The sequence below is a fragment of the Crocodylus siamensis genome, chromosome 1 (assembly GCF_052110815.1).
Source record: "Crocodylus siamensis isolate JL-2025a chromosome 1, ASM5211081v1, whole genome shotgun sequence".
Classification (NCBI taxonomy): Eukaryota; Metazoa; Chordata; order Crocodylia; family Crocodylidae; genus Crocodylus; species Crocodylus siamensis.
The window spans coordinates 4335475-4348613 of NC_143395.1; the positions used below are offsets into that span (position 1 = coordinate 4335475).

Sequence of the window (13139 nt, forward strand, 5' to 3'; positions counted from 1 at the left end):
CTGTGCAAACTGTTTCTCTTTGGTTTCTACTGCACCTCCCTACTTGCATTTATCTCCAGACTCCCCCTTGCCCAGATCTACTCCACTCCCAACAATCCTCTATTTATTTAACTTCTTAAAACTTTGCACTCTTGGAGGTAAGGGCTTGACTCTGTGTTCACAAACTTGCAGAGACACAATGTGGCTGATGAGTAAGTAATCAAGTCGGTTCTCTCTCATCTCTATATACTGCTGTTCACAAGGATGTTCCCCCTGGAGATACAAATCCACAGTTTGAGAACTGAAACTAAGCATCACAGAGATGCTTAATGGGATCTTCTAGACTGAGCACTGAGTCCCATTGGGTGGAGTGGTTTTCTTTAATCTTCACTAATCTATAGAGAAGCCCCATACAATTGGGCCCTTAATATAGTCCATGACCTTTTTGTGACCTAGTTATAAAACTTCTGAAAAGGGTACATGAATAGATTGTCCCAAATAATATATAATTAGAAGTTATAATCCCTATTCCATAATGATATATTTGAGCGTTAACATAAATTAAAATGATCTTTTATATAGGTTGTTTTTTTTTTTTTTAAAAAAAAGCATCGTAATAGAAAAAATTAAAAAATATGATCACATAAAAAAAAATCTGATTTAAATGTTTAAAAAATCAATCGTTGACTTTTATCCACCCTGCTTAAGATGGATCAAGTCCTTCCTGGAGGGGACAAACCCAACTCATAGTGATGAGAAACTGAGACTTCACCACAAGGATCAGTCCCTCCTCCTTTTGCTTCCCTTTGATGTCTACAAATAGATGTCACCAAATGTAGCAAATCAGCTGTGCTGGGCTAAATCCCAGCACAGCTGATCTCTTTCATTGGGCACAACATATGTTGCTCATTGTCCTGCCCCTTAATGCTGTAGGACAATGGGTGACATGTTTTCCTGGGGTTTGAGGGTCCTGCAGACCCTGGGAATTCCCCATGCAGGATTGGACTTCTCGGCCCTCAGCTTAGGGTTTCCTCTCTGAGATGCATCCCTTGAGGTCCATAGGCATGTCTGGGTAAGCACAGCTCAGGTGGCCTGGTTCTGTGCAGGAATTTCCGGGGCGTTCAGGATCGGGGCCCTCGAGCCCCATTTGGGGTGGCTGCAGGGTGCAGGCAGATCCGAGCTGCCTGTGCTCTCCTGTCATACAACAAATAGACGTCCACTGCAGCAGTGTGGCACAAATTATTACTGCCTTCTGTCGCAGTCACAAATTTGGGCATTTGTGGTGTGGCAAAAGGTTTCCTTTTGCTTTTTGCCACCATAAAAATTTTTCTGGCAGCACAAAGGTGAGGAAAGGTGATGTCTGTTTCTACCCTATGCTCAGCTGCTAAGGGAACTGGCCAGGTGCCTCAGTAGGCAGGTGAGATGGAGCCTAATGTCTGCTTGGCTCCATGCAATCACACCACTGTCACTGTGAGGGCCCGGTGCATGGATGAACAACAGCTGGATGAAGCAGAGCACGAGCAAGACGGGGGATGCCGACAGGCAGGAAGGCGATGTTTTGAAGAGTCTGTGGACAAAATGAAGTGTCCCTTGGTTAAAAGGAGTTGTCGTTCACCAGGCAAATCAGTCTGGAGTTCAGGATGCTCTTGAATTGCTTGGAGATGTCAATGCTGCAGGCAAGAACTTTGCAAGTGATGCTTTGTGCTGTGGCTGCTGGGCTAAGAGACTGCCCTATCCTGGTGGGCAATGTCCTGGCATCTCCAACTTGCTCCTCTTCATAGCTGGGCTGCAGTAACACAATGCATTTGGGCATGAAGCCTTCAGCCTGGAGGGACCTCCAGCCAGGAGAGGCACCTGCAGCACATCTCTTCAGGCTGCTGCAGGCATGTTCTCTCTGCTAATTTCCAGGAATTCAGCCTCAAGTTGCATGTCTGCACCCTCCAGGCAGGACCTTTGGGCTTGAAGGCCCCGCCTCAAAGTTCCTGTGACCGATACCGTAATGATTCATGTACCATACTCCCTTTTTTCCCCCTTAAAATTGGTGATTTGAAAATAGGGCTGCACATCTTAAATAAGGAAACTGATTCTGAACAGTTTGGTTAAAAGGAAAGGAGACCTTTAAACAAGATGCATATCTTATATGGGGGTGTGTGGTATATGAGTCAGTATGATGTTCTGCAGCATTTTTTAAAGTGCGCTCCCCTAGACGACCGTAAATGTGGCCTCCGTCGATCAGAGTCGCGATGAACTTGAGCGCAGTCTCTAGTTCCTGAAGATCTGCACTGGTCTGCACGATGGCCTGAAAGAGGGGTGGTGAATATAACTGCCGTGCATGTCGTTTTCTTGGCAACATCGAGTCGTCCTGGTGTTCCTGGGTTTTTTGTTCCTCTGACATCAGAACAGGTGATTCGGCTTGTCGTGCTTTTTTTTGCAGCCCAAATTAAGAGCCAGCTGCTAATGCTTTGTTCTGTGATGAGAACAAAAATTCATCTTTCCCGTCTCTGCACGTTGGGGTAGATGCACTCTGTTTATCAGTTTACAGAAGACCGTTATAGACTAGCCAGTCCCCAGACACGTTTCCTTTGACGTTAGTACATGCCCCAAAGCCAGAGGCTTTCTGTCCCTGTGGGGAGGCATGCCAAACATATGGCATCCTGGCTTACCTACAGGTCACAGGAAGTTGGGGGGTATGGCTGGGGGGCATGGTCTGCCGCAGCATCTAGGGCCTTTGCACGTAGTGGTCAGTGGCAGAAGGGCGAGTGAGGGCTGCCAGAGCCCTTGTCACCCTCTGGCCACTTTGCCCATCACCACTGCTGTGGCTCCAGCTCTTTGGCTGCTGGCTCTGTCACTGTGAAGCTACCACCACGTGGCCCGTACCAGAGCTGGAGCCACCACTGCCTCATGCCCCAGGCTTTATCTAGCCTGCCGGGTTCAGATCCAGCCTGGGGCACAAGGCGAGTTGGACAGACACTCCTTGCTGTAGGGTACCCTGTGCTGGGAGGAAGATGCGACGTGTGCGATTGTCTGCTTGGCCACACATGTCTGTGGGGGTCTTGGGGTGCTGGTGAATAATGTGTGCTGTAATGCCTGGCTGTGCTGTTACTCCACCCCTGTTGCTGCAAAACCCAAGACGTCAGGACACCAAGCTGAGTGGCCCTTCAGTGTTTCTGGCTTGGCGGGGATGAAAGACTTGGATCTGAGCATCATCTGTGCTGGGAGAATCCCTGAGGGCATGCAGCCTAAATGGAGACATCTGGTTTGCAGTGGGACCAAACCCCACTCATCCTCCTGGACAGCAAGATTTTAACCAACTCTGTGCTAAAGAGGGGAGGTAAAGCAATTTCCTGACAGTCTTCAGTGCTGCTGTATCTCTCCCCCAGGAGTGGAGGAGGGTAACCTGTAGATGCTGTCTTGCTTTGCACAAGCAGGTGGCTTATTTGGCAAGAAGTGCATGGCTTTGGCCTTTTGCACTGGGCACACTTCAAAGCCTCAGTAACAGCCCTCATAGCACTTGGCACCCTGGAGAATTGAGCCACTTCTTTTCAGGTGCTGAACATTAAGTGTACGGGATGAAAGTCCTTGGCTTTGCCTATTGGTGCTTTGACCTTTGCACGGGGTGTATGGAGAGTCCCCTTCCCCTCGCCGCTGGGGTGCTGGAGGTTGATTTACCCTCAGATGGAAAGTGCTGTAGGGAAGCATAAATGGCCAATCCAGCCAACCTGCTTCCTGCATTCACCCCATTAGCATCTTAACTGTCCTTTGTGCAGTGCCTGGAAGATGCAGAGCTCTTGAAGAGGCCAAGAGAGCTTTAAAAGGAGGAGCTGTGTCCTTTCTTACAGCACTGCTGATGCTGCCAGTGGCTGCGATCCCTAGGTACAGCACCAGCATAATCCGTTCAGCCTTGTGCCCCTCATTGTGGTCCTAGGGCTAAGGAAGGGAGTTACTTGCTTGAAAGTTTTCAGGGCCCTGGCTCAGCTGTAGAGTCCATCTCCTTTTGGGAGATGGTTTCCATCCTGCCCTGGCTCAGCGTCCTGGCGTTGTTCTGCTACCTCTTGTGTCGGGGTGGGTACCTATCACTCGCCCCGAGTCTCAGCTTGGCTTGTGGTCCATGGGGAAGCCTGGACCAAGGTGGCAGATGGAGCCACCTTTGCTGGAAGCTCCCACTGGCGCCTCCATCCCTCCCTGCCCCAACAGCCTTTCACACCAGATGAGCAGTTGTGCTCTTACCCCTGCTTTGGCAGCCAGAGAGCTGTATTCCCACAGGGCCTGCTAGCGAGCTGAGCTTTGCTGGCCCGTGGGAGAACTAAAAGCAGGCCTTGGTCTCATCGTCTTCCCCACCATGTAGGAGGCAGATTTCCCACTCTCCCTAGCTTTGTACCAGTTCCCCTCTCCCTGCCCTCCCTGCACTGCAGACCTCCTCCCTGCTGCTCCTGGGCCCACGTTTAGGTTGGCAACCTGCAGCCAAGGATGCTAGTGCAAAGAAAGCAGAGACTGGGGACAGTAGGCAGGAGTCCCACCGGTCACCCCAGCAGGGCTCAGCTCTTGTTTCTCACCTTCTGTACACACCCCCACCCCGAATGCCTCATGAGCTTCCCGAGGATTAAACACAGGAAGGATTTAAAGGTGCTGCCTCATGCCAGAGCTGTCATTGGAGTTACCAGCACAATGCACCAGCCTGTTTGGGAGTGGGGAAACAAAAAAATCTTAGTCCAGCAGGTAGGAACAAATTCCCTCTGAGATGTTTTCCAGACTTGGCTCGGGGCGTGCATCGAGCGAGGTTTCTCCAGGTAGGAGTGCAGGCTGCAGAGGGTTATGTTTTATTCCTAAGGCAGCTTTTCCCCTCTCCGCTTTCAAAATCCAGCCAGCATCTGTTGCTCTGTTTGATAATACTGCCTTGGCTAACGCAGGTCTCTGGGAAGGAGAGGTTATTATGACAATCTGCTGGAGATCTCTGCTCCCAATCCCTGCTGCTTTGTGCTCAGTGCCCGGTTAGTTTGGAGAGGGGATGTTAGTGCCTCTGTCTGGAGTAGCAGGGGCTCACAGATACAAACTATTATTCATTTTTCTAATGAAAATGCTGGTTTTAGCATGTCTGCATTGTGTGGGTCCTCCTCCTATTTCAGAACCAAAGACTGGGTGATGTTAGGGGCCCATCTTGCTTGGTCCCATGGGGGGCTCCTCCACGCTGGGGACTACACTGTGTCCAAACCTCCTTAGACCAAGTTGGCCGGGTGTGCTGACGACCTGCGCAGATAGATGAGCTGACGTGGTACTTGTACACCGCCACGGTAATCCCGGTTTGTTAGGAGTTTTCTGTAAGCCGGTACCTCCCTGCATTTTTTGTCCAGGGAGTAACAAGGCCTTAATTTCTTGCCCCGACGTGTCCCGAGCTGTTGGCAGGGCTGCTGTGGAGTAAATGCAAACCTATGACATCTTCTGTGTCTCTTGTTTACCCACAGTAATCGCACAGGGCAAGGGGTAGCAGTGCAACCCCCCCCCCCCAGTGTATACTGTTATGCCAGTGTGTCCCCTTGCTGATGCAGAGAGCGGTTGTAGGAGATGGGCCTATCTATGGAGGTGCTTAATTGTGGCAATGGATTTGGACTGGAAACTGCCTCTAGGAAATAGCCAGAAAGCCTCAGCTTGAAGCAGGGCCCCAGCAAATTGTGAGCTCTTCTGCCCTGGGGTCAAAAATCAGCCTTTGGTACATTTTCAGCTGCTGAGTGGCGAGCAGAGGATCTGGACTCTGGTGTGTGCTGCAGCCTGACCCCGGGGGTGGGAGATCACTGAGCAAACAGGACTTTGTCTCCTGTCCAGAGCTGATTATTAAGGGCTTGAGATTTGTGGCAAGCAAACATGTACGGCTGGCTCCGGGACACGGGAGCTCTCAGCACGACCTGTCTGGAGGCAGGCTTTCTGCGGGGGTGTTTCCCATAGAGCGGCTTGCGTGGGCTGGGATACGGGAACCGATGGGGAAGTGGTAACAGCTCACGGAAATGGATGGATATGCATTGACATGGGGATGCTTTTTTTTTTGTCTTTGCCAGGTTACAGCCAAGACTGCCTTCATATTTATCTTACCTCAGTACAACATCAGCGTGCCCACTGCAGGTAAGAGTATCCCCCACACCGCTGCACCGGGCATAATCTCCTCCGCCGGATCTCGTCCATCGGTGCCGCTGAGCCTCACTGCTAAGCAACCAAGGCTGAATGGGGTAGTCTCACGTTCCAGAGACCGCCGCGGCCTGAGAGACTTTCAAAGAGCAGAGAAGCCATTTCCAAAAGAAAAAAAAAGAAAAAAAAAAAAGTCTGTTGTTGCAGAGCAGCTCAGTTAATACGTCTAAAGGCTGCTGAGTCTTGTGCTTCAGGGCAAAAGCTTATCCGCAGTTGGGATCAAGAAGGAATTTCCCCTCCTGGTTCAGAGGATTTATAGTACCTCTTGCTTCTTCCATTGCACTTGGCCAGACCGCCTGCTGCACTGTACAGCATAACGCTCCCCACCCTCAGCCTCTTAACGTTCGAACGGGAATGAATTGCCTGATTATGTGCCTCAGATGCTTTGTTTCTCAGTCCTGAAGCCTGTGGTCTCAGCTGCTGTCTCAGTGCATTAGGCTGCATGGGCTACTTTTCCAGTAAGGCAATCCCCAGCATTTTAATTGTCGATGATGTAACTAATAATTGGGTGGGAGACAAGTAACAAATCCATTGGTGCATGCTGCAGTTTCAGGCAAGCCACAGCAGGGCCCTGCTGAAAGAAATACTGTGCTGCCTCTCCGGGTTAGTACATCGGTGGGACAAATTGGGTCCCATTGCACTTGGCACTATACAGGGATAGGTGAAATGCCAGTCCTGGCTCCAAAGACCTTCCTTTTCAAGTATCCCCTGGTCAGTGGTGATGGAGGAGATCTTTTAGGCTGTCTTGTCCATGTCTTGCCCAACACAGGCTCTCCTGGAAGGACCTTTTCCTGTGCTCTGTTCAGTCTGACTTTCATTATCCTAAGCAAGCTTCCATCTGCCCTAGTCTTTGGGACACAGACTAATCCGCTTGCAAAGGAAAACCAGGCGGTTGCTTAGAGAAGAGGAGCAAGGAGTGTTAGGAAGGATGGACTAGCTATAATTAGGTGGAGTTAAGCTTTCCTCATTCTAAAGAAGGCTAAGGAGGGAACTAATTTGGGAACCTTCAGGCTAGCAGTGAGAGGCAGAAGACGAAGGATCTGGGAATTTAAAGCTGCATGTGTTCAGATTAGAAATACAACGCACATTTTTGACAGTGTAGGTGTTTCAACATCAGAGCAAGTTTAGCCCTGGTTCTGGGGGATTCTCCATCCCTAGCAACTTCTCGGATCCAGTTTTAGATCCCTTTCCTACAAGGAACGTTCCAGCTCACATTGACCATTCATCATAAATGGAACAGAAAATGAGCAATAACTAACAAATATAAATACAGGTGCTGGGCATTTCTCTTTCACTAATTAACATTTAGCTCCCTATATTAAGGGACCCATAGCATATTCACTCACCAGACATAATACAACTGAACACAACTTATTTTAACTCTTAGCTTCCCTTACAAATTAGCAGTTGTTTTTTCCCTCCTATCCATTAGAATCGTCTCAATCAAATATAATGTTGTTTTACTTGTTATTCTTTTTAAATACCCTTTTGGACATGAACTGGGAATTCATGCAGGCCCTGTGTTCAACAGTACATCAGGCTAGCTATATAGTCACGATGGTGTCTGCTGGCCGTAATGTGAGCCTGAAGTGATGAGTGAAGGTGCAGAGACCGGCCAGCAGCAGGAGATTAGCACTGAAGAGGAGGAAGAAGCTTGTTGGGGCTGACAAATGAGGTGTGCTGCAGCTCGATGGGGTTAACTTTTGGGAGGAGAAATTTAGAGCATTGAGATATTCAACCTGATTGTGACCTTCATTGACTTTAAGCACAGAAGGGACTTTCGGGATGATTTGGCCTGAGCTCTGGCACAGCGCAGACCAGAGGCTTGCACCCAGCCTGGCCTGCAATGCTGTGAGGGATTCCTCCCTGCTTCGTATGCTCCTAGGAAGCTGTGGGCTAATCTCCCCAGGGAACCAGCCAGAGGGCTGTCATATGGGATGTATGAAATTGGACCAGCTCTTCACTCCAATAGGGAAAGGCCCAGCAGGGAGTTGGAGCAGCAGCCAAGTCATCCCCCTTGATCTATTGTACTCCAAGCTCACTCGGGGAGAAGTTGTGCCGCTAACTTGTTTTCTTTGCTTGGTTTCACATCTCCCTTTTGATGGGACCTCTGCAGCTTCTCACTGCTTTCTCTTCCTTGCAGGCTCCTTCTGCTTTCTCCAAGGGAAGGAGAGGCGATGGGTTACTCGGAGCCACCAGGAATGAAATGGCTTGAATCAAACAGACAGCCCCCTTTGCCACCCTTTGATGTAGCAGCGTAGGGAAAGCTCGGAGCCAGAGACCATCCAGTCCCGTATCTTGGCTGCGATTGCTCCACAATTGACAGATGCAGCTTAATCCACCTCCTACACAGGCCTGATTTTAGCCTCTGCAAGTCAGTCTGGCTTATTCCTGGAGCTAGTGTCCCTTCCGAGGTTTTGTTGTTGTTGTTGTTGCTATTAATTAAAACTCTGGCTGCTCTGGTTTTCCACATCTGTGTTTCAGCCTTTTCAAATGATTTAAGTTCTCAGCCTCGATCACTTCTGTGGCCATCAGATCATGTGCTTGGTAGGATAATTATAATAATACATATCTATCTCATGCCCACAGTGCTTTTGTCTATCCCTCTCTGACCGCTTTACATAGGAGGTTGGTGTCACCATCCCCATTTTACAGCTGGGGAAACGGAGAGTTACAGAGGGACGAAGTGGTTTGCTCAGGATCACAGGAACTTGGGGCTTGGGCCATCAAATTTGGTCCTCTGTGCTCACAGGCTCCCATTCAAACAAGGATTCCGCAAAATAGCCACTTTACGCCCTCACACACAACTACAGGGTGCAGTATTGAGCCACTAAGGGTGTGCCACAGATGCTGTAGGTCAGAGCAGGGAGGCAAAGGCATTGCTCGCTTCCTGCATGTTACCACCAGGACTGGGAATAGGACCAAAAAGCTCTGAGTCCTAGCTCAGTACTCCATCCACCGCTTCTCTGTGTGCCTGTTTCAGATCAGCCTCCTGTCTGCTGCTATGAATGCCCCCTCATTTTGCGTTACAAAGCTCAGAGAAAAGAAGTCCTCCCTAAACTGTTCCCTTACTTCTTCTGCTTTTTCTTGACTCCTTTGATTCACCTCCTCTCTAAGGGAACAGTCCCGGTCTTCCAAATCTCCTTCCCCAGGCTAGGTTTTCCCATGGTCCTCTCACGTCTTTTCTCTGAATGCACCCTGGCTCTCCAATAACCACGGTAATAAATTTTGTGCATCTGGGATTATTCCAGCCCCTTTTTCAATAGCAAGATTATCTAATTTTGTAAGGCCCCAAACACCCAGTCTGGTCTATTTAAAAAGGAGTCTTGTGTGACTCAAAAAAATGAGTTGGAAAGTAGTAATAAGATTTTTTTGGAAAGCACAGCAGCATCATGGTGACTTAAGAGCCAGATGTCTATGGATATTTGAGCACTAGAGATGCAGATGCGCACCTAAAGGACTGATGAATGTGTCCAGCAAGGTTAGGTACCTAAATCGCATGGCCTGCTGTAGTTGGTAGCCTGAGTCGCATGGATGCTAGCACCACTGCCTGCCTGGCTAATTAATACTGTCGCAGTGTATTCTGGTGCTACGCAGTCCGCCTGTCTATCAGTTGTCCAACCCTCGAATTGCAAGCTGTTTGGTGCATGGAACCAAATTTATTCTGTTTGTACAGTGGTGTCCTGGCTGGTGGCCTGAACTCCTAGACGCTATGGTAACACAAATATTATTATATTATTGCTATTATCTCTGTTAATCCCCACTGTTGTTTACAATATCTTGGGGTGCCTAAATGCCTGTATAAATCTAGCCATATATATATATAATTAAAGATGAACCAGCATGCTGGCAATCCACCCATCCGCTTATCCGAGCACAATACAGGGACTGCAGCAGACTTGAGGCACCCAAGCTTCCAGGTTTTGCTGCCTCTGTCCTGAAAAAAAAGTAAAAATTGTAGGAAAGTAGGTCTGGAAGGGCCCTCAGGAGGTCATCAAGTCCAGTGATGCCCCATGTGCCAGATGGGCAGCACTAGGTCTGGCCATGGGCCGGATCCAGCCAGCGGGCCGTTATCTGACTGTGCAACATTTGGAAATTTGGCGGTGGGGAGGAGGGGTGGCTGTGTTGATTGGCCCCACTCCCTGCTGCCAAAGTTTCTGTCCCAAGGGGCATCCTGCAGGCCAGATCCCACCTTTCCATGGACTGGATTTGGCCCATGAGCCAGGGATTGAGCACCCTTGGTCTAGTCCAATCCCCTGCTCAAGTCAGGATCAGCCCTGACTAAACCATCATAGCCAAAAGTGTCTGACCTGCTATTTAAAAACTCCCAAGGGTGGACATTGCACAGCCTTGCTTGACCACCCTCGTAGTCAGACAGGTCTTCCTAATCTCCAACCTGCTTTCTCTGCTGCAAGTTAAGACGTGCTCCTTATCCCATCCCTTGCAGTGGCAGAGAATAGTCTGCTTCAAACTGCTGCCGTATAAGCACCCTTCTGGGATTTGAAGACTCTTATAAAATCTCCCTTCAGTTGTGGCTTGTCTAGACTAAATCATCTCAGTTTTTCCAGCCTTTGCTCATAAATCAGGCTTCTGATCATTTTGTCACTCTTCACTGAACTTTTGCTAATTTGTCTGTGCCTGTCTTGAAGCGCAATACCCAAAACTGGACCCAGTTTTCCAGGTGAAGCCTCACAAACAGATTTGCTCCTTGTGCTTCTAATTGTACCTGCTATTCTGGTCACACAGGACAAGTTGTTCCTGTGCTTTATTGCTATGGGGGCATGCTGTCCTGACCCGGCTATGGGAGGGTTGCCTGCCTTCCCCTTCCCGTTGCTTGTTCATCCACAGAATCCCTAATGAGGGGTAGCCAGTTTGTGCTTCCAGTTACACCAGGGTGTAAATCTGTAAGAACACCGTCAATCCAAGCCGGATGTGGCCTGCAGGCTTTTTTGGGTTGGAGTCCGTGAGAGATGGCACAGGTAGATTCTTGCTAGATCATTTTAGCCTCAACTCTGCAAAGCCCCTCAAGAGTGTGAAGGGATCCTGGGGTCTATCTGTGGGGCACAAGGCAGGACTGTCCAGAGACAACCTGCATTCACCCTGAACTAGAAACAGGGTAGCTGTGTTAACACGCTACTATTTGCAGGCAAATAAGCTCATTCAGGTTGTATCAGCACAGCACCCATCTGTCCTAGGAGAAATACGTCCCTGTGATGGCAGTGGGGCTCTCTCTGGGTGCTAGGACCTTTTTGAACTGGGCTTTTATAGACTCCTAGAAAATGAAGGTTAAAGGGACCTCGGGAGGTCACATGTAGTCCAGCCCTCTGCTCAAAGCAGGACCAGCCCCACCTATATCATCCCAGCCAAGGCCGTATACCTGGGTCTTCAAAACCTCCAAGAATGGAGAGTCCACCATCTCTTTAGGTAACTTGTTCCTCTGCTTCACCACCATCCCAGTGAGAGAGTTTTTCCTAATATCCAACTTCAACTTCCCTTGCTGCAACTTGAGCCCATTGTTCACAATGTCCTGTCACCTGCCCCCACCGAGAACAGCCCAGCTCCATCCCCTTTGTGACCCCCTGCAGGGACTTGAAGGCTGCTATTAAATCCCACCTCGGTCTTCTCCTCTGCAAGCTAAATAAACCCAGTTCCTGCAGCCTCTCCTCAGAAGTAGTGTCCTCCAGCCCCCAAACCATTTTCATTGCCCTCCACTGGACTCTTTCCAATTTGTCCGCATCCTTTCTGAAGTGAGGGGCCTAAACTGGACCCAGTACTCCCGATGTGGCCCCCCCAGTGCAGAATAGAGGGGAATAATTACTTCCCCCGATGTACTGGTAACGCTCCTACTAATGCAGCCCAGTATGCCATTAGTCTTGACTGCTGTCCAGTTTATTGTCCGTTGTATGTCAGCACAGGGGTCATTTCTGCTGGAGCTCTGCTTGTGCAGCAGCATCTACACCATGGGGGTCTTGGTCTCCACAGCTGTTTCGGCTAATGGGGCTGCGATCTCTCATGCTTCTCCCAGCACAGCTGGACACCAGGCAGACCTTGGAGTATGGATCCCATCTGTGCAGGCATATGCAGCGGGGACCTCTCCCTCCTGAACTTCACGTCTTCCCATCAGAGCCCACAAAATAAGAACTTATCCCTAAATGTGCTAGGTTGGATGTGAGCATCAAACTAGCACCACATTTTCCCGGGTCCTACATCCCTGCTTTCCAGTCATCCTTGCTGCCACCCTGGTCCTTCTCGCTGTGCTCTTTCTGCCCTTTGTTTCCAGGGGCATTTGGCGGTGAAGTCCATCTCCTCAGCTGCTGGACTTGTTCCCCAGGCAAATTCAGTGTTGCTGGAAGGGGCAGGGCTGCCAGCTGGCAGGACTGAGATCCTGGTATTTAAGGATGGAAGCAGCAGGATGAGTTAACTTCCCTATATTTCCCTTTTGCTCCAGGTTCCTAATTACTCTTTTTGTCGGGGAAGAGTGAAGTTCAGTGTCTTTCGTCCATTTAACCCCTACAGTCTTCACGGCCATGAAAACCATGAAGCATTGGGGAATCTCTGCATCACTGAGCATAATAAATCTCTTCACAAGCTTGTTTTTTGGGTAGCTTCAAAAACAAACTGTGGGAAGCCATGAGATGGTGCCCAGAGTGAATGGAGGATGGGAGTGGAGCAGATAGCCCCAGAGAGTGGGACATGAATGTTGCTGCTGGAAGGGGCAGTACAAGACCTGGACGGGGAGGTGTTAGCATTGGGATGCTCTCCCTTTCCTCGTTTTATCTGACAAGTCCCTTTAATACAAAACTATCATACCAGTCCCTTCTAAATCCTGCCCCCTCCACCGGGCAACAAGTATGTAGATGCTCAACAAGTGAGTGGATGCTCACTTTGCTGGGATTTGGGTTATTTGTATGGAGTGACTGTGGCTTGTCCGTCTGCTCCCTGCCTTGTCTCAGATCTAAGGAGCAGGGGGCAGCTTGAAGTCACAA

At 49.4% G+C, this 13139-nt stretch overlaps 1 protein-coding gene across 1 annotated transcript in view; it reads left to right on the forward strand.

Annotated features, from left to right (window-relative positions):
* Nucleotides 1-13139, forward strand: part of TRAM2 (translocation associated membrane protein 2) — a 47881-nt gene that overhangs the window by 17208 nt on the left and 17534 nt on the right. Inside the window, exon 2 of the mRNA XM_090029885.1 lies at nt 6027-6090. Coding sequence (XP_089886011.1) covers nt 6027-6090 — 64 coding nt within the window. The remainder of the gene's footprint in view (nt 1-6026; nt 6091-13139) is intronic.